This window comes from Lachnellula hyalina, assembly GCF_007821495.1.
Source record: "Lachnellula hyalina strain CBS 185.66 chromosome Unknown contig00064, whole genome shotgun sequence".
NCBI lineage: Eukaryota > Fungi > Ascomycota > Leotiomycetes > Helotiales > Lachnaceae > Lachnellula > Lachnellula hyalina.
In genome coordinates, this window is record NW_022157178.1 from 67876 (window position 1) to 88430 (window position 20555).

The 20555-nt window shown below is 46.7% G+C and overlaps 5 protein-coding genes and 1 pseudogene across 5 annotated transcripts; all 6 read right to left on the reverse strand.

Annotated features, from left to right (window-relative positions):
• Nucleotides 1–160: 160 nt before the first annotated feature.
• On the reverse strand, nt 161–1725 carry azaL_2 (FAD-linked oxidoreductase; the record flags this gene model as incomplete). Its single annotated transcript, XM_031149109.1, has 4 exons — nt 161–398; nt 469–1225; nt 1280–1490; nt 1549–1725. 4 exons carry the CDS (start codon nt 1723–1725, stop codon nt 161–163), a joined length of 1383 nt encoding a protein of 460 aa, XP_031005485.1.
• Nucleotides 1726–2251: 526 nt separating this feature from the next.
• LHYA1_G004147 (uncharacterized protein) lies at nt 2252–3372 on the reverse strand (the record flags this gene model as incomplete). The annotated part of the gene is made up of 2 exons (XM_031149110.1): nt 2252–3153; nt 3255–3372. 2 exons carry the CDS (start codon nt 3370–3372, stop codon nt 2252–2254), a joined length of 1020 nt encoding a protein of 339 aa, XP_031005484.1.
• A 1580-nt stretch (nt 3373–4952) lies between these two features.
• Nucleotides 4953–5953, reverse strand: SPAC9.08c (Uncharacterized protein; the record flags this gene model as incomplete). Its single annotated transcript, XM_031149111.1, has 3 exons — nt 4953–5549; nt 5612–5815; nt 5873–5953. The coding sequence occupies 3 exons, from the start codon at nt 5951–5953 to the stop codon at nt 4953–4955; spliced, it is 882 nt and encodes a 293-aa protein (XP_031005478.1).
• A 1803-nt stretch (nt 5954–7756) lies between these two features.
• On the reverse strand, nt 7757–9186 carry SCP2_0 (Similar to SCP2: Non-specific lipid-transfer protein (Fragment)(Gallus gallus)(Ontology_term=GO:0008152,GO:0016747)(db_xref=InterPro:IPR020616,IPR020617,PFAM:PF00108,PF02803); annotated as a pseudogene).
• Nucleotides 9187–10722: 1536 nt separating this feature from the next.
• On the reverse strand, nt 10723–11422 carry CCH (Copper transport protein; the record flags this gene model as incomplete). Its single annotated transcript, XM_031149112.1, has 2 exons — nt 10723–11081; nt 11188–11422. The coding sequence occupies 2 exons, from the start codon at nt 11420–11422 to the stop codon at nt 10723–10725; spliced, it is 594 nt and encodes a 197-aa protein (XP_031005462.1).
• A 1114-nt stretch (nt 11423–12536) lies between these two features.
• Nucleotides 12537–13523, reverse strand: ZEA2 (Highly reducing polyketide synthase; the record flags this gene model as incomplete). Its single annotated transcript, XM_031149113.1, has 2 exons — nt 12537–12729; nt 12781–13523. The coding sequence occupies 2 exons, from the start codon at nt 13521–13523 to the stop codon at nt 12537–12539; spliced, it is 936 nt and encodes a 311-aa protein (XP_031005463.1).
• Nucleotides 13524–20555: the final 7032 nt, after the last annotated feature.

Consider the following 20555-nt stretch of genomic DNA (forward strand, 5'->3'; position numbering starts at 1 on the left):
TCGCTGAAAAGGGGGTTAAACTTTACAATCTTACTAGACATATTTAGACTGCAAGAAATACTTGCATTCTAGGTCTTTGTCAGCTCCCATTTCAAATGCAATGAATGCCACATGCTCGTAAACATATGCTTTTACATTCATCTCCACTGGCATTGTATTACTACTCAAGTAATTGGTTTGTAAATACGCCTGTCGGGTCCCATTCTCTCTTCAGACTTTTCAAGCGAGCAAGCCTCTCGACCCCTCTATACCGCCTCTGAACCGGCCCATCTCTCCCAGGCGGGAAATCTACAAAATCCGCCTCCTTGTCCGCATTACGCATAATGGCGTATGATTTGCTGTTGTACTCGTCGACCTTGTCTCGATTCGCGGCGTCGGTATGCCATATCAAGTTGTTCCTGAACGTGGGTATCAGCTTGTCAAGGAAGCAATAAATACAGTACGGGAGTGGCAGCGTGCTTTACTTACTGGAAATATCGAATGTCGTGAAGGCTCATGGCTGATTCAAAGCCGGGCTTTTTGGCGGGCCTTGAATCCCACTTGAAGTTGAACGATGTATTGATTGCATCCGGACACTCAGCAACCAATTCCTTCCACAGCTCAATCGTCTTGAGAAAGGAATCTTGCTCGAAACAGTGCAGGCCGATGATACCAAAACGTTTGAAATCCCCTTTGGCACCGAGTGCATCTTGGGCATCGTTCGCGTTCTGAATCGGCACCGACGCTCCATTCGCCACAATGGGCTGAAGCTCGTACAACGCCTTGTAAGCTTTCGGCGCCTGTTCCGGATCGCCCGTGTACTTGGTTGCGATAACGAGGCAAGGGTTCCGCGCTGGCGGGGGTGCCATTATCATCATGAGACCAGCTGTTGCGTGGCGGTCGTCGTCCATCAGATGCTTCATGACAGACGTCACTTCCGGGGCACGGCTGAGGGGAAAGACGAAGGCGCCCGCCCAGATGGTACCCAGGTCGTTTCCGAGAGCATGGAGAGGATAGCACTTGATGACAAGCTCTGTGACGAGGCCGAAAAACTGTCCTGCGCCACGAAGGCCATATAGGAGATCCGGATGTGTCTCGTCAGTCACGTTTACAAGCTCTCCTTTGGCGGTTATCAGATGCGCGGAAAGAATTTGATCGGCGCCAAAACCTGTGATGGAAGGTGTTAAAGATGCTCCACCGGCAAGGAAGTAAGGGATGGCGCCCACAGTATTGCCATTTCCTAAAGCTAGAAGCAAAAGAAGTCAATTCTTGCTCTAAAGATGAGATTACATGGGCGTACCGGTAAAGTAACCGGCCTCTGCAAGAGCTGTAGCTACATCTTTGGTGAGGATACTACCCTTGAGCGTCGCCGTGCCAGAGGTTTTATCAACTTCTATTCCCTTGTATAGACTCAGATCAATGATTATACCGTTACTGCCGATAGTAGAGTATTCACTGTGGCCTCCGCTCTTCATCACAAAAGGAACTGAAGATTTCGAAGCCCATTGCACCTGCAATATCCGTTAGCTAGTCTTGAGTAAAAGCCCTTTCCAATTTTCTAGCACCTACAATCTTTTGGCTGTCATATTCTGAGGTTGGAAGCACGATAGCTCCTGGGACCATGAGATCAATATCCGTCCATCGCTTCAGGTATTCGACGAACTTAGCATCGCTGGTATCTGTAAGAATCTGGCAGCCTGGTGTCAAACCCGCCTTCAAATTTTGAAGCTGGGAGATCTTGGACATTTTGCGGGTGCTTGGGCTTGTTGGGAGAGATGATTAGATGGAGGTGGTAATAAAAGTCACGGTATTATACCGACATACCGTACGTAAGATTACAATTGTACGTACGAGACTATACCTCAGTAAGCACTAGTAGCTTTGCATTGCCTAGTTAGTTTTCTAGAAGCAAATACTTTTGAGATTCCGCTTGCATCTCTCAATAGATATTGATGCTATTTGGATAGTCTCTTCGGGCCGTTATTCGTAAACTTCGGGTATCGGATCAGGTTGAACAACGGGTACCGAGCCGATCTGGTAGCCAGAATAGACCTACCTAGGTACCTACAGTATGGAGTCCGCTTTCTAGCCCCGCTTAAATGCTATTTTTTGAAACGCTACGGAGTAGATAAATCCTAGGTACGGAGTATAATGCTGTACTACTCCGTAATTCTCTCAAGAGTCAGGCGGGCTTGTGTTTGCACCAAAAGCGCTATACACTATTTACGAGTACCTTAGTCCTGTCCTACGAGTTTTAGCACTTATAAAATATTCATTCCCTCCATCTTACACCCCACTCTCCCTTGGCAAAACTGCTCTCCACAACCTTTCCCTGCATAACCGCCTCACATAGCCTTCGCTCTTCGCCCACTCCAGTTAAAAAGCCAAACGCCACCCCTCTCCGAGCAGCACACCTGACTAGCTCCCTCTCATCCGCCTTCCGCTGACCTTCCCGTCGTTTAGCGAGCATATCATCTGTCTCCGAAATCCTTTCCTTGACCCCCTTTTCGCCGCCAATACCACCATTTACTTCGGACACTCCTTGCGGTGGCCGGATGCGCGTTCCAGAACGGATGGAAAGCCTTGCTATTACGTCTGCGTCGACAGAGGTCTCAATGGGGGCACTGTCTGTGCTGATTGGTGCCCCGCCATCCTCTATATCTTGCCCGTCACTTGTCCGGTCCTCCTCATCTGTCTCTTCAAGCCCTATTCTCGTCTGACCTGCCACATGAACACCATCCGTCGTGTCATCTCCCATGCGGTCAGGCTTGTTACTCTCAGGACCTTCTTCATCACTGACCATATCAACACTCCTCCACACCCCATCCTTAACCCCTCTCCTCGCTCTATTTTTCCTTCTGCCAAAGCGCTTCTCCGGATCTTTTCTATCCCCAAACACCACACTCTCGACGTCGCTACATTGCACTAAAATCCTATTCTCCCCCTTTTTCTTCCTCTTGACCGTTTTTGCCGAGGGTCCACCCTTATAAGGCGGAGTTTCCCTCTCCAGTGTGGTATTTTCTACCGCAACAGGCAGTTCTCCGTTTAGTAACGATGCAAAGGTATCTTCGATTCTCCGTTGCAGGCCTTTATCGACGCGCGCTCCACGACAACGAGCAGAGCAGTATTTTGCTGGGGTTGCTGAACTAGACGCAGCTTGTTTTTTGCGGTCGCCTAGTAGGAATGTCAGATGATTGCTTGCTTATTTGAAATGAAAGTATGTGTGTAATATTGTATTTGTGTTTATTTTAGTTGAACGAACAAACACGACCTACCTATCACACGGCCACATGACTTGCAATATTGGACTTTGTCGCCACCGGGCAGTAGGTAATAGGGGGGTGGTGTTGCCTGTGATTTCGATGGACGAGACCATGAGTCCATCCAGGACATTTCGGAGGTCTTGAGGATGTGTTTGTGGTGTTTGGTATCCGAAGGTTGTTTGAGACCTATTATTGAGTGAGTGTTAGGTTAGGAATTGAGTCTCGAATCAACTACGTCATAGTGCAATTACACCCCAAGGTTCGGAAAGCTTGACTGACCACGACGAAGATTCAGCAGATGCCTGAATACAGATTGAGAAAAGTCGAAAGTTGTGGTACGTATTAATCGATGGCCGAGGTTGAACATTTAGTATTGAACATGAGGAAAGAAAACCCCCCCCTCTCTTTGTACGCCTATTCCCCTGTAGTCGCTAAATAGCCCAATGAGCAGGTAATACAAGCCCCTCCCCTGCCTTACTGGATTTTGCTAAGATATTTTTTACTATTATTTGACCACTAGATGACTGCAGTCCATCTCACTAGATTTGTATGAGAAATCTTTATCGAGGCAGTTTCTACGGCTAGGATACATATGAACCTTCCCATCCCGGCATCTTAAATAACCGGGGAGTCCTACCTAGTAACCTAGGAGGAAGCTTTCACCAGCCCAGCCGGCAGTTGGCAAGCAAGCCTAGGTATCCCGGTATTGCTTGTCACGAGGTGTATATATACATATATACTATAAAACGAAGCATTTTCCACCAAGTACTATAGATATACAACAGAAATCCTGTTTTTTTGTCTTTTTTCCCCCTGCTTCTTTTATTCTTTAATTCCATCTAGCAATAATCGGATCGTCCTTCTTCCCTCTCATCATATACGAATAATAAAAATTCACCTCAAGAAGTTCCTGTCCCGCTACAACACGGCTGAGACCATCCATCCATCCCGTTCCGTGCGAACCCAAAAACGCCACGGATGGAACGTCCCGGTGCGACACGCAACAAAGCCCTCTTTTCCATTCCCATTTCCTGTTTTTGATACGGCGCCTCTCAACGCGATTCATGATTCGGATTGATTGCGGGATGCTGTGTGGATAACATAAAACTCAGAATCGGATGCTCCCGGTAAGCGGGTGGTTTATTCCGTTGCGATGTGCAACAGAAGTTGTAGAATGGCATAGGGGAGTATGTACCTAGGGAAGTACCGGTATGGGGTATATTGTTTTGGTGTCTATAGGTGGGTAGGCGATGAAGGTTGAGGAATGGCAAGGGAGGGAGGGCAAGGAGGACCCTTTAGCCTTTCGTTTTCATTTATTGCCTAGAAGGGGAACTGCAAACTTGAGCACGTCAATCGGCCCTTTTTGCATGACCTAGACTGGGTGCGATTTGGCCTTGAGTTATCAGGAAACGTTCAGCGGGGTAGATTCTACAGATCATGCTGCCTGCTCTTACTCAGGCCATTGAGGATAGTGCCAGCTTGAACAAACTAGCTGTGAGCATTTGACTTGAATGTTTTGAAAGCTCATATAAAGCTCATCTCGCAGAGCAGCCATACTTCACTTCCCGCCGCGAAATTCGCAGCGTGGCCAAAATCTTTGTTTTCATTTGAATCGAGCGTGTGATAGCTATTAACCAATGCTCCTTTGTATCATATATCGTGTCCTTCTCTTAATTCATAATCGACCTACCACATGCATTTCGCAAACCCTCACAAAATACCCGGAATAATCGCCGCCTTCCCCGCAACCTTTTCCTTCCCAAACCTCTCCACATACCACTGCTTCCCCTGCACAGCCCTTGGCAACATCGTCGCGATCTCATTCAGCAGAAAGTTCCTGGCTGGCACACACGCACTCCCTCCCATGATCCAGAACCCAGTCCACTCAATCCACTCACACAGATAATGCGGATACAGAATATACTCAAACCCGCCATTCCGCGGAATCATATACACCTTGTCGACCCCCTTCCCTTTCCCCTCGCCCTTCTCCCCTGCTCTCTGCTCGGCGTTCCTCTTCGCCGCCCTGCGGATCTCACGCAGTTCGTCATCATGCCAAATGTTGGTCAAGAAGCCCAAAGCCCATATCATCATACCGAGCTCCATGCGACCCCCAGCTACATAGTCGGATTTGAAATTCGCCCATGCTGCGCGGGACGTGGGACCGTGGCCGCCGAGGTAGCCGCCGATGCTGAGGCCGTTGGTTACTTGGAAGATGATGGCGAAGAGCCAAACGATGGGGTGGATGGGGGATAATGAGGGGGCGAGAAAGGGGCAGAGGATGGCGCGGTAGAGGTAGTGGATTACCTGTTTTCGGATTAGTGAATGTATCTTCATCTCATTTTGAGTCTCATCTCAAGGAGGCGTACAAAGAGACCACCCATAGCTTTATTCTCCCATGGTAATCCTAACAATCCGAGTTGGTTGGGCAGGGTGTACATAATGTAGAGCACGATCAGAAACCCAGGCACCTCCATCGTAAGCCATGCGATCTTCCCCGGGATATTAAATCTGCTCTGTGTAGAGGTCTTGCCCATGCCATACCACGAAATCGGCCATTGGATGAGTGTGAGCTATACGTATATTAGCATGAATGTCTCATTGAGGTGAGGGTTTGGATTTGTACGTACAATTGGGAAGTATTGGAACAAGTAAACAACCCATTCCCAATGCTCGCGTGAAGGCGGCATCCAATTTTCTATGAGAGCCATATCTTTTATGGTGCGATTGTAGAAGGTGAGGAAGGAAGGGAGGACATCTCGTCGGGTGTTTTAGAAGGTTGCAATAACAGTAACGTCACTGTTTTAGATACGACTTCTCCGCATCAAACATATATGGAGAATGGAAGAAGAATCTGAGTATCTTCACCGTTCTGCCTAACGATGCGCTTGCGTTCCAACTATGCAGACAAGGAAATATTGGAGGGTTAAGACTGTTGTTTGATAGGCACGAGGCGTCGCCATATGTTGCGAATGAAAATGGGCAGACATTGCTGCACGTAAGTTTCGACAAAGGAAGTTGGTCGAACTGCTCTGACGGGATTTGAACTTAGGTTGCGGCAAAATACCTGCATTTTGACATATGTCAGATGCTGTGGGCTGTCCTGAAGGATAGTGCTTTCCAAGAAGACTTCTATGGGTATTCCACACCCTTGCCTAGTATGCAACTCTACAGAGGCTGACCATGAATACAAAACACAGAGAAATTATAATGATTATTGCTTCTGGCATGCATCATGGTTCTAGAGTTGCTCTTAAACCACCAGCCAAATCTCTCATTGCAATAATTCGCCTCTTCCTCACCTCAGGGAATATTCATGACCCCTCTGACTATTGTTGGTCTCTCCTCTGCCGAGTGGTTACTAATAGTCCGCTCGGTCTAGGCCCGGCAGACCATACTTATTACGAAGTCTACGCCTGGCTGCTCGGGTACCTAGCACCAGCACTAGCAAATCCGGCAACATATTTTAACGATACAACCTTCTACGTGCTGGATTTTGCTGCAAGTGCAACTACGCGAGCGGGTTCGATTAGTCACTTGAAATTTGCGCTTGATAATTGTGGAAATAAGGTCCATACTGTACTGAAACCAGGACACTTTACATTTTTGCACAAGGCAATACTGGAACATGATTTTGAGCAGGCGACTTTGCTACAGAGACGAGGAGCTGATGTGCATGTGGTTGGGAGGCAGATTGAACTGAGTTCTATTGAGGAAACGCCTACTTCGCTGGCTATGTATAATTTTGAGGACTTTGGAAAATGGAGAAAGGTGTTGTCTGCTGGTGGGTATGCCTTGAATGAATTTGTTAAGAATGAGCTGGCTCTAGGCCCACTTGGGAGGATTGGATGGAAAGAAGAAACACTTGTCCGGTTGTTTGAGATCAACAAAAGCGCCAAAGAAGATGGATGGCTTAAAAAACGTGTCGATATCCACGAGTGTCCCCGGTGCAGCGAGTGTTCTTGCTCTGATGCTCACAACCCCATGATCGTGGATGTGCAGTGGCAACTACTCCTCAAGAAGATCAAAGGGGGTGAGAGCTACGACGACGATGTGTCTGGACTTGGTGAAAGGTCGTGCGGTATACCTGCATCACAGCCACTTGGTTTGGCCATCACTGAATACGGTTGGGTATGCTTGAAATGTTGGCATGGAGCTGGTTGTTTGAGTGCACGGATGGCTGGAGAGAGTGATAGACTAGATATGGAAACGTTTGGTGTAGTTGACAAGCATGAGAAAGAGGTCGAGGATGACGAGGACTCTCCATTTCTTTTGAGTTTTTGAATACCCCATTTTGCTTCATCTGTCTATTTACTCGAGCGTACAAGATCATTGACTTAGTTAAGTAATAGATAGTGGAATAGATACTGAATCGTGGTCGTAACTTTTGAGAAGAAAAAAAGGAAAATACAATTGGGAAAAAAAGGTCGAAACCCATAGGAATGAAGCTCATTAACAACGCAGTATGGCAGATTGAAAATGCAAAAGAAGGTCATAATAAATTTATCATACAACTAAAACCTAGACTCGACCTTTTGCTCAACATCACCCAAAGCCCAAGCACTAGCCTTCGTCTTACTCCTCACACTGGTAGCCTGCGCATTTGTGAAACCCTTCGCCTCAACAGCAGGATTATAGCCCAGCTTATTCCGCTTGCCAACGTCCGTTGAGCTAACTTCCTGGGCAGCCTTGCCATCAGGCCTCGTGTAAACAGTGACGACAACAGCACCACCAAGACCAAGATTGTGTTGCAAAGCAACCTTTGTGTCTTTGGTCAGACGGTTATTCGCCCAGCCTCTGAGATGCCATACAAGCTCGGCACATTGAGCGATGCCGGAGGCTCCGAGAGGGTGGCCCTTCGAAATCAAACCGCCAGACGGGTTGACGACCGTTTTGCCGCCGTATGTGAGGTTCCCTTCGCGGACGTACTCATGAGCTTTCCCCGGTGCGCTGAGACCGAGGGCGTCAAGGACAATCATCTCATTTGAGGAGAAACAATCATGTAACTCAACAACTCTGACATCCTGTGGTACTAAGCCAGCTTCCGTCAATGCTGTCTTTGCAGCGTATTTAGTCATCTCAAAACCCATCAAGTCAATGGCAGACTTGGAGAAGAGACTGGGGGCGTCGGTGGCCATACATTGGCCTGCAATGAGGATGGCTTGGTCTTTGAGATGTGGGCGAGCGTCGAGAAAATCTTGTGAAACGAGGACAGCAGCTGCTCCTCCATCCGAGGTGGGACAGCATTGCAGCTTGGTGAGGGGTTCGTGGATCATGGGTGACTTCATGATTTGATCATGGGTATATACTTGTTGGAATTGGGAGTATGGGTTTCGTTGGGAGTGCTCGTGGTTTACGCGGGCGATTTCTGCAAAGTCCTCTGCTTTGGCACCGTACCTAGAGACCGGTTGTTAGAGAGAGGTTGTACCTTAGCAAGATGTGGCACGTACTTCTCCATATACTCTCGACCAGCGTTTCCAAACATTTGAGCTGCGCCAGGAGCATTGGTGATGCCCCGAGTCTCCTTCATTATTTGCGAGCTTGTGCCAGTAGGATTGGCCCTGTCGTTGAAGTAGGCTTGTAGACTGCCGGGAGACATCTTCTCAAAGCCAACCACCAGGACACAATCAGCAGCGCCATGGCTGATAAGATTTCGAGCCATGGCCAAGCCTGTCGACCCGGTGGAGCAGTTGTTGTTGACGTTATAAATGGGGATTTTGGTCATGCCAAACTGGTAAAAGACTCGCTGTCCGCAGGTGGAATCTCCGTAGCAGTAACATGCTACTCCTTGGTCAACATCGTCGTAGTTGATTTGGGCATCGAGCATAGCCTTGACACCTGCCTCAAAACCAAGCTCGGTGTAGTCGACCTTTCCCCTTGGCTTAATGAACTTGGTCATTCCCACGCCGAGGACGTAGCATGGCTCGCTGCGTTTGATAACCATTGTTGCGGTTGGTAATTAAGATAAGACGAGCTGGGTATTGTATTGTATCTTACTTATCCTGGTGGAACGAAAGCAGTTAAAGAGTTCATCAATCATGCAGAAAAGACATTGGTTGCAGGTATATAAAAATATAAGTCTTGGAAAAGGTGGTAAAGTACTAGGAAGGAAGCTCTGGCTCTCCACATGGCAGTTGGCTCGGCGTCGGGTCGGCAGACGGATGTTGGGGGAATCGCGGGGTAGCACTACCGAGGTATAGCGGCTAACCCTAAATGGAATGCCGGCTGAGCCAATGATATGACGGGACAAAGCATGACTGATTAGCATCATTTAAGGTATCCTCGGAGGCTCTGCTTCCTGCATCAAAAGTTTCGAGCATCCAACCTCATTAACCTTCTTCGCGCTCGAACTTTAACTCTCGCCTTCCAAGCTGGAATATATGGACTCGATACAATTTTAGTCTAAGGCTCTACGGAGCGGAAGAAAGGGCAGACTAAACTTCCTTGCCAGGTCCTGCTCGAAATGTTGGAAGGCAGATTCTTGCCTTCATGTTCTATAACCATGAGTAGGCCACAGTCTCCAGACCTCGATTCGAATCGAGAGACTGGACATGCAGCCTTATTGCTAAAGTACCTTCGTAGACTCTTGCTAATGCCTCAGTCACGATGGGAACGAAATTCGTCTACTTTGAATACTTGCTTCATCACGGATACTCACCCCGGGTCTACTTCGAGGCTCCAGCAGCACACGAGGGTCCATCACAGAGGACAAATCTCCATCCTGCAAGCAATGCAAATTTTCGAGCGTCCGATTAGACGTCCTACCATACAAGGCCCTTACACTTATGATGCAATGGATCTACGACAGGAGATACACATACATAGATGGACAATCTTTTGAGGTCCAGCAAAATCTTTCCCTTGCAACCGAACATCTAGCAAATATTGGCGGACCAGTGACTATATGGATTGGTGCCATATGTATTGACCAGGGGAATGTTGAAGAACGCAACCATCAAGTCGGCATCATGCGAAAATGTACGGACGGGCAATACAAATGATTAACTGCCCAGGCCTAGCCTTTGAAGACAGCTAGCTTGCTTTTCGGCTCATGAAAACCATACAGGAGTGTTGCGATTCCGAGTATTGTATTTTTGACCCTTGCTTCATGCACTTGGAGACCTGTGTCTGAGGTCCTAATGGTCTCGCACACTACAAGAATTTGAGGCTTGGTGAGGGGCCTTTCGCAGAGAAGCAACAGGTGGGGAGAAAGGGCATGGTGTGGATGGAACTCTACCCTTGGCAATGCCATGAATCTAATAAGTAGCCAGCAAATCCAAGCGCTCCGCAAAGTTACGCATTCAAGACGTGAACCAATACAATTGTTCCTCCGTACTAAATCACTCCCAACCAATTTAACAGAAGATTCCCTATTGTATCTAATAACCCGTTGTATGTATCATCGCAATCATACTGCGCCATATCCACATTCATCATCCCCATTGATCACCCCCTCACAACCCCCTCCATTCTTCCCCCTTCAAGCAGCAGCAATAATTTCATGCTCTTTCTCACTTCCAATCTTCGCCGCAGGAACAATAATTTCAGGCTCTTTCTCGCTCTCAATCTTTGCCGCAGGAACAATAATTTCAGGCTCTTTCTCGCTCTCAATCTTCGCCGCAGGAATAATAAGTTCAGGCTCTTTCTCGCTCTCAATCTTCGCCGCAGCAGGCTTAGGAGTCCGCTCCTTGTATACCGTCAGAACCCCATCCGCCTTCCCCCAGTAAACCGTCTTGCCCGTCTTCTTGATCTTCTCGTACACCGTATCGTAGTCGAGGTTTGGCTCAGCTGTTACGAGCGCCTTTTCATCCCCGAGGTTTACGTCGTAGCTCTTGACGCCTGTTGTTGATATAGTGCGTTAGTGATCACGGTCGGGCTGCAAAATGGGAGTGGGAGTGAAAGTGAATGACGGCTGGGAGAAGAGAGGGGGAGGAGAGAGACAAACCAGAGAGTTTTCCTAGGACACGGTTTACGGCGCCGGAGCAGCCACTGCAGCTCATGCCAATGTCGAATCTGTACGTGTGCTCGGACAGCTCCTCTGGTGTTGTTTCTGGCACCTCGGTGTGGGATGTTTCTGGCATCTCGGATTTGTACGTGTGCTCGGACAGCTCCTTCGGTGTTGTTTCTGGCACCTCGGTGTGGGATGTTTCTGGCATCTCGCTTTGGATTATTGCGGACATCTTGCTCTAGTTTGTTTTGTTGTTCTGCTGGTGGTAGGTTGAGATTGAGATTGAGAGAATGATGCGCCTGGCGGGGTAGATTTTCTTATCGCGATACAGTAGCGTCAGCGCCGTCGGGAATTCAAATTGGAGTTGTGGTTCCGTGGGAAGTTAGAAAAGGAGATGGAATGGAAAGTTTGAATTCGTTATTTTAGGGAGAGAGAAAAAAGAAGAGGAAGAGGGGAAGTGAATACGCGTGGCGGAAAAAGAAGAGGCTATTTGTAGTAGTGAGAAACGTGTTACGAATTCGTGCTCGGTCAGCTTCTCTCGTCTCATCATCGTCGCTTCCGTTTCGAGGCTAGGCCTGAAACTTGCTCACGACACCGGGATGACACCATCTCTTCGGGATTGATCGATGCAGAGGGGAGGGAAGAACGCATTTGGCACTGTTACAGTAGGAGCACGGAAGGAAGGATGGGACTGATGTGATGGGATTGTCAGAGGAGGAGGGAGGGGCGGGGGGCGTGTCACGTGTGACGATGTGCTTGCTTGAGCTTTTTGTTACGCTGCGTTTCAAGGAGGTGGGATGTCGGTGCTTGCTTGCGAGTTGATCTGATCTGATATGCTGATTTAGATATGTTCGTCTGGAAAGTTTCGGGACTATTGCATTTGGGATTGTTCTGTCTTGTATGTGATGGCCTTGATCCGTCGCATGCCACCACCTTCAGTGAGCTGAATGGCTAGGGAGAGAAGAGTTGATTGCGTTCGTTACTCTCGGAAACGCTTTCTCTTGTCCTGTGGAACCCAGTGGTTAGCCTCAATCCCATCTCTGGCAACTTCACTCTATTTGACTTGTCGTGGCAAGAAAAATGAAACCTCAGAGGCTCGCACAAAACCCGGATTTAAACCACCGAAGTATCTTCTTCCGTCTCATCAGCCTAAATGATTCCGCTTGATTGGTTTCATAACAATCGCATAACTCCTATATCTAAAGCAGCAAGAAAACTGCTATCATACCATAGTAATATGCTGAATCTAGTGGAAATGCCCATGACAAATCGAAGACCATATAACCTTGAACGCCAAAATCCGAATGAACGATTGAACTCTATATTCAAACTTCCTCTCCTACCATCTAATCTCCTTTCCTAACAATCCCTGCTGGAACCAACTTTGACGTTGTAGCGACTTTTGTAGCCAGACTCTCAATACTCCCGCCACTTAGTACGTCAAATAAGCTGATTTCTGCTTTGGTGTGTATCAATATCCAAGTCCGGAAATCGACAGCCATAAGTGAACCAACTCCATAAGTGTGCAGTGGTTTTCCGCTATCGATGTTCTCAGGAGATGTCTCCAATTATTTTTCAAGTCGTGCGCACAAAACAATGCTGATCAATTTCGATGCTTCTTGCAAAGAAACACAGTGAGCCAGTTGAGATGAAGCGTCAACTTCCCCAGAGGAATCTCCACCTTCTCCTCTTTGATCATCTGTCAGGCTGTCTAGGCCCGTTTTTTTCAAACCCGAGGATCGTGGGTCGTCGTAGTAAAACGGATCTTCTAGTCCTCCCATCCGTAGTATCCCTCCCGTTGGGAGCCCGGTGATAAGCTGAGCTGGCGTCTCACTTTGCCCATACGATCCAAAGATGGCAGCCTTCACAATCGCATGGAAATCATCTTCGTACAGTCCCACTGCTTCTGATTTTCTCAAGTTCGTGGAGCCACCTCTCCGGGCTATCAAGCCAGTACCTAGCATCAAACCAAGGTCGATACTGACTGCAGGCAACCCTTTCTTTCGGCGATGCCGAGCCAGTGCATCTTGGAATGTGTTTCCGGCCGCGTAATTTGCCTGGCTTCGATTACCAACTACGCCTGATATCGAACTCAACATCACAAAAAAGTCCATGTCCTCAGGGAGGAGGTTGTGAAGAATTCTCGTTCCTTGTATCTTTGGCCGGATTGCGCCTAGCCACATTTCGTGTGTCATGTCGTACACCGAGTCGTTCAGAACCGCAGCACTTTGGATAATACCCCTGATTGGAGGTATGTCCAGTGCGCATTGTTGGAGGACGTCTTCTAGAGCTCTTTTACCTGAGATGTCATAAGCGTAGCTCTTAGCAACCATATTAGACGCCGCAAGGATCTGCATCAACTTCTAGGCATCTGTAGATTTGGCTTCAGAACGAGAGAATAAGACAATATGTCTCGCCCCATTTTCGACTAGGAGATGTGTCAAGCTTTGACCCAATCCCCGAGACCACCAGCAATAACATATGTTGACATTTATCGAGGTTCATTGGCTTTCTTGCATTTGGTGTGATTGGAACTTGGTCCTTGTTGTTGAACGAGAAAACTGTTTTGCTGACATTGCCGTGGTTCTGGAGAAACTCGAAACCCATCCCGATATTGTTGGCTGGAAACACAGTCTTGGAAGTCACGGAGTATATCCCAAACTTGGCAAGAGTTGATGCAGCACCCTGTACAACCTCTGCCATAAGAGAAGGATTTTCTTGCAGGAGCGATTCCAGATTTACGACAAAAAATGATGCGCCTCTCCGGAATGGGGCGATATCCAAAGCAGCGTTGTTGGAGCTGACTGATCTGCTCGCATCAATGAACACCCCTGATGGCGCAGTAAGTAACCAAAGGCTAAAAATGCTTCGTCTGTCCCGGAATTATTCAAAATTACATCAAATCCTCCTCCTTGAGTCAGTCTCTTAACATCTGCAACGAACTCTTCGCTGCCGTCGCTAAAGATGCGAGATCGCGGAACGAGCCAACTGTCCACAATAAGACATTCTTCTACCCAGCACCATTGCCAGTTGAATGGAGGCTTGACCAGTAGCGCTGGCAGCTGCCTGGACGAGGACCGTTTGCCCAGCTTTTAAATTTGCAACTCGAACAAGAGTTTGGTATGCAGTGCCGAAGGTATTGGGCCAACAACTTGCATCTTCAAATGAGACTTGGGGTGGAATTTGACAACACAAAGCCTCTTCTACTCTAAATATTGTGGAATATCGACCAGTCGTAGGTGCGCACACACGATCGCCGGGCTGAATTCGTGTACATTTCTTTCCAACGCGTGTTACGAAGCCACTGAACTCTTTAGATGAAAGTTCGTGATCTTGATCTCCGATGGCTATATCTTGCGCACTATTTTGATTTGTTAGTCATGATGGTAAATGGGCGTAAAGATAATCTCCACTCACTTCAAATAGACAATAGGGAGAGACCTTTCAACGTTGCAATTTTCCTCAATTGCGTTATGCTATTCTCACCTTCCGAAGAAATCGGAAGCCATATCGGAAGGAAGTCGAAGAAATGGAAAGGAAACACGCTGCATTTCTCGAAGGTCGTGCATTTGAATCACCTGCTCCAGACAGCAGAGAAAGAGAAAGCAGTGGATCGCCTTACAAAAGCATAGATGGGTTTTCAGCGGCTTCCATTCCAGCCAAGATCTCACTTCCTACGCTTCATGTCATGGGTACCGAAGATCAATTTGTGGAATACTCGGAGGCGTTGGTCAAGCTGTGCCAGCCAAATAAGGCAGAAACTTTAGCATTCAAAGCAGGCCATGAGGTTCCACGGAGTAAGGCATTCCTTCAGAAATATGGGGATATATTTGAAATTGTTGTGATGATGGCAAGTTTGTCAACTTGATTGGCGGCTAAAATTAGCATTCAATCTTTATTAGTATATAAAATCATCGCTGTGGAAGTGGCTTTTGGACCGCGTGATACACGGAAAATAAGGGTGGCTTAGTCATGCATAAGTATATATCATCGTAGCATCCGTAGATCCTTACAAAATCCAGTCTTCACCTTAAATCGAAATAACTTTGTCCTCATCGCTCAACTCAATGTCTTATCAGAGAAGTAAAGAGGGGTAATCGTTTAAAGTATAGAGCACTCTGGAATTTAGGCGAAGTCAGGGGCATGTCCTGATAATTCGCCGACTATTCTCTTTGTTACGTTAGTATGCTTGGTTTTCTATTACGTTTTGCATCGTGTTTGTTTTCAAAAGTAACTCTGCCGGAGGGAGTGGGGGGGCGGGGAATACTTGGACTACCACTCTTATAGGGAGGGGGGCCGCGATTAAATGGGTTCTCTTAAGTTAACTTGAACAAAAGATAAGTTAACTTGTACGCTAGCCCGCGGTCCGCTTAGGAATGATATAGTAAAGTATAAAATGCATAAGTAGACGCACATGCAAGTTAATGCGACAAGTGGCTAACGATCCCACTTATGAAAATAGCGAAATCTAATCACTTGTAGTAAAGATATCGCGTATTTATTACCATTCTCAACTTCTCATCTACGGTCGTTCATATGGCATTCCTATATAAATAAACTTTATACTTGACCCCGCAGATGTTAATATAAGTGTCAGATATTAAGCTTTTAGCGTTGCAAATCTGTAAATCGAAATGCTCAGAATCTATTAATAGTTCGTAATAAAATAGCAGATAAGATACAAAATATATATCTCTACATATGTTTTCATGCCTACGAGTACCTCGTCCGGTACCTCGGCAAGTCAACTTATACGTCCGTGCTTTGTACAATTCGTAATCCCTTCATGATCAAGTTAGCGTAAGTCTTCCTAGCCGATTACGAAATAATTGTACCCATTATATAATCGGGGCTTGCCGAATACTCACGGACCAGAGATCCATAGACATCCACTTTTTACACTTATACCACGGCAGAGGGTTAGTCCGATGTGTCTGCCCCCCTTTACTAGCCGAAGGATTCATAACCTACGGAGATAAGCAAGCATCTCGACTTTACTACAACTACTGTGCAACTCAATTTCGCAAGATTATCCTCACCGCTTGTGGATCTCCATGCAGTACAGTATAGATCTACCGATCTACCCAGTAATAATTGCATTCCATTGCTTGCAGGTTCGTGCAATACTCTCCACCCCCCTTAATAAATGTTACGAAGTACATTATAGGTTGAGCTTACAGCTGAACCAGTGTAGCTAGAAGTTCAGCCAGTGTAGAGTCCCCACTTTCGCTAAAGCTTAGCCAGTGTAGAGAAGCACAGATATTTATTCGGATATCGATTTCTACACTGGCCGAACTTTCAGCTACACTGATTTAGCTGAAAACCGATTATAGGTTTGCTCCATAAAACGTGGGATCCTATAGAACTAAATAGCTAGATGCCCTGCCCTGGCAAGTGGCTCGCTATTCACGGCGCAGGGTGCTTGTAAAGTCCTTATAAGGTCCCACTAGGCCCTGGATGTAGTGATATCATTTGCTCAATTCCCCTGTATACATCGTGGGGCGAAGGATCATGAACATTTATTAAAAGGGGAGGGGGAGGGGAGTAATGCCCAGCATGATAAGTTCTGCAGGGTCGATCTTGATAACTCCGTGCATCGCTGAGAGGTCATGTCGTGGTAAATAATGCCACAGTATGCGGGGCAGTTTCGTAGGTTTTATCCGCCTTGAGCTCTGATAGAAGTTCAGCTTCAAACTGGACGGTTCACGCGGTTGGTGTTATTGGCGCTCTCGGTAAACACGGCAGCAGTATCACAGTTACATCTACACTGTGGCATTTGACCGAAATTTACAGGATCTATCTATCCCGAAAGAGGTGGAAGTCCTTCAATAAAATCGGCTAATTTGTTAGGTCATGACCTCGGAAGCTTTTCTTTCCTCGACGCTTATAATTGGAATCGATATTCCCCTTCTGAGCTACCGCAATACTCACCTTACAGGTCCTCATACTTGAAATATGGCATCAACTACTGTCCTACCACATAGCAACCAGCTTCTGTCAACGATATTCGAAACCCGAGCAAAGCTAGATCCAAATGGCGTATTCGAAAAATTCCCGGTGTCATCCACGAGTTACGAAGCTGGTTTCCAGTCAATTACTCACTTACAGGCATTGAACGCCATTAACTATGTAGCATGGGCTCTCGAAAAGGCATTTGGCAAAAGCCATAATTTTGAGACGATTGCGTACCTTGGTCCAAACGATCCTCGCTACCATCTTGTTCTTATTGCGGCTATTAAAGTAGGATATAAGGTTAATCAGCTCTTCCTATTCCTCGCTACAGTACTTTCTAACGCTCAGTTATAGACATTCTTGCCGTCACCTAGAAATTCCAAGGCAGCGCATATTTCACTCTTGACTCGACTTGAGTGCACCAAGCTCGTGTGCTCAAACGTGGAAGTGCCAGCTATCCCACAGATATTAGAGGACTATAAAATGCAGAAGTTGCATATTCCGTCGTTGCAAGAACTGATTGGTTATCAAAATGTCGAAAACTGTCCGTATGAAAAGACATTCGAAGAGGAGAGAAACAACCCGATATTCGTGTTACACACTTCTGGTTCTACTGGTAATTAAAACGATTCCAGTTTTTGACTTTTGTAACATATTCTAGGTTTTCCTAAACCACTTATATACACCAATGAATTCGTCACTCGCATCGTCAATCTTGGCTTGTTGCCACCTCCAGAAGGCTTTGATGTTTTAGATGCACATTATCGTTCAGGGAGCTTTTACATTTCCCTTCCATCGTTTCACGTGAGTTCATAATCAATAGTCTTGATTTCATGGGGGTTTGTTTCATTAACACAACCAATAGATTGCTGGGATAGGCTTTTCTCTTGTTTTCCCGGCATTCTTTGGCTGTATCCCCGTATTCCCATTGCCCAGTGGACCTCCAACCATAGAATCGTTTATTGGGGCCGTTAAGCATGGTGATTTCGACTGGGCATTTCTACCACCAGTTGTGATCGATGATTTGAGTAGGGATCCTTCTTCACTGGAACTTGTTGCGTCAAAACTCAAATATCTTTACTATGTCGGTGGAAGTCTACCACAAGCTGCGGGCGACCTTGTGTGTAAGAAGGTACCGGTGCATCAAGCACTAGGATCTAGCGAATGCTCCGTATTTCCGCTTTTGCGTTCCAAAGAAGATCAGACCTCGAAAGATTGGAACTATATACATATCCATCCTTCCCTCCAGGTTGAGTTCCAATATCGCTTCGAGGACTTGTATGAACTCGTGGTAGTCAAGAAACAGGAGTATGAGCACCTCCAGCCTGCCTTCATCCATTTCCCAGAGTTAGATCAATACGAAACTAGAGATCTATTCACCGCTCACGATACCAAGCCAAATTTCTGGAGACACAAAAGTAGGATAGACGATGTTATTGTGTTTATTAATGGAGAAAAGACCAATCCCATCTCGTTTGAGCAGGAAGTAGCGAGCCATCCAGAGGTCAGATCTGCTCTGGTAACAGGACAGCAACGATTCGAGGCATCTCTACTAGTGGAACCAATTGATCCCAAGCCTCTTAATCTACAAGAACAGAAAGAGTTCATAGAGAGGATTTGGAACGTCGTTCAGAGTGCGAATACCCAATGCCCTGCTCACGCCAGAGTCTCGAAATCAAAAATATTGTTGACGGAATCTGGTCTGCCAATGGTCCGCGCTGGAAAAGGAACTGTTATCCGGCAAGCAAGCGTGACTGCATACCAAAATAAACTGGATGATCTTTACTCAGCAGGCGATAAAGATGTATCCAGCATTTTTGTTGACTTGAATGATCACGAGGCGGTCATCCGCACTGTCATTTATCTTGTCAAGGATATCACTGGATGGAATTCCCTGGAGAACAACGATGATTTCTTCTCGTTGGGAATGGATTCTTTACAAGTTATTGGACTAGTCCAAAAGCTGAAGCTCCGATTTTCAATGGAGTCAATTTCTCCCAGCACAGTCTACTCCAACCCGACAAGTAAATCACTGGCAGAAGCGCTCAGCAACAGCCTCGCCAAACTAGATGACACAGAGGTTAATATACAAGAATCTCGGCAAAAATCACTATTTGAAATGCGATCCAAGTACGAAAAACGAATAGACTCATTAGTCACAAGCAAAACTGAGCAAAGACGCGAACAGGTGTCTGCGCCCCTTGTCGTTGTTCTCACAGGTTCTACAGGAGCACTCGGGTCATTCATCCTCCAGCGTTTACTGCTTGAGGAAAAAGTAGCGCACGTATACTGCCTCAATCGGTCGCAGGATTCCAAATCGGTGCAGGAAGCACGAAACGCAGAGCGGAAACTCCAAGGGGACTTCCCACCTTCGCGTGTCACATTTGTAACATGCGACCTTTTATTGCCGAAATTTGGGGTGGATGAGTCGGTTTATGAAAAACTTCTATCCACAACAACACACATAATCCACAATGCTTGGCCCGTCAATTTCAATCAGACTCTACAGTCTTTCCAGCCAAGTTTAGATGGAGTCTTCAGTTTGATATCATTTTCAGTGCACGCTAAGCTCTCGCCGGTAATTCTGTTTCTCTCATCAATAAGTTCGGCAATCAACTACCGCAATGCCTCAGATACCGAGCCGGTAATACCAGAGGCTGCCATGTCAGAAGACTCTTCTCCAGCAAATATGGGCTACGGGGAAAGCAAGTATGTTGCAGAGGAAATGCTCAACTATGCTGCTAAGACACTTCAACTGACAACTGGAGCTGTTCGGGTTGGTCAAATCTCGGGCACAGCGAACAATCCTCGTGGCTGGAACCGAAATGAATGGCTTCCAAGCTTGGTTTTGAGTTCTCGCTACATCCACGCCCTGCCAGATGCGCTTGGTCCCAAGGGATCGAATTCATCTAGTGTAATGAGTAATATCACTTGGGTGCCAATTGACCAGCTTGCCGAAATTCTGATTGAACTCACCTTTGGTCTTTGTCAAGACACAGAAAGTCCCAGCGTGCGTGTTTATCACCTGGTCAATCCTCGACCTGTCACTTGGGATAGCCTTCTACCTACGATCAAAAGTACTTTGGAGGATGCAGAATCCGGTAGCCTCGAAACCGCAGCCAGAGATGTCAATATCATCCCTCTTCCAGAATGGATCAAACTTCTCCAAAGTACCGCTACTGCTGATGTGAGTGCCGATGTGGTTTATCAGAACCCTGGGATTAAACTCCTCGACTTTTACGAGACGCTGTTAGCTTCAGACGAATCAGTTCCAAGCTGTTCATTTAATGTTTCCAAAACCTCAGAGGCCAGTAATTCATTCAAAGAATTGGAACCGATACATGTGGAATGGATGGCAGGTTGGACGAGAAATTGGGTAGCTTCACTTGAGTAAATTACACGAGGATAACCTA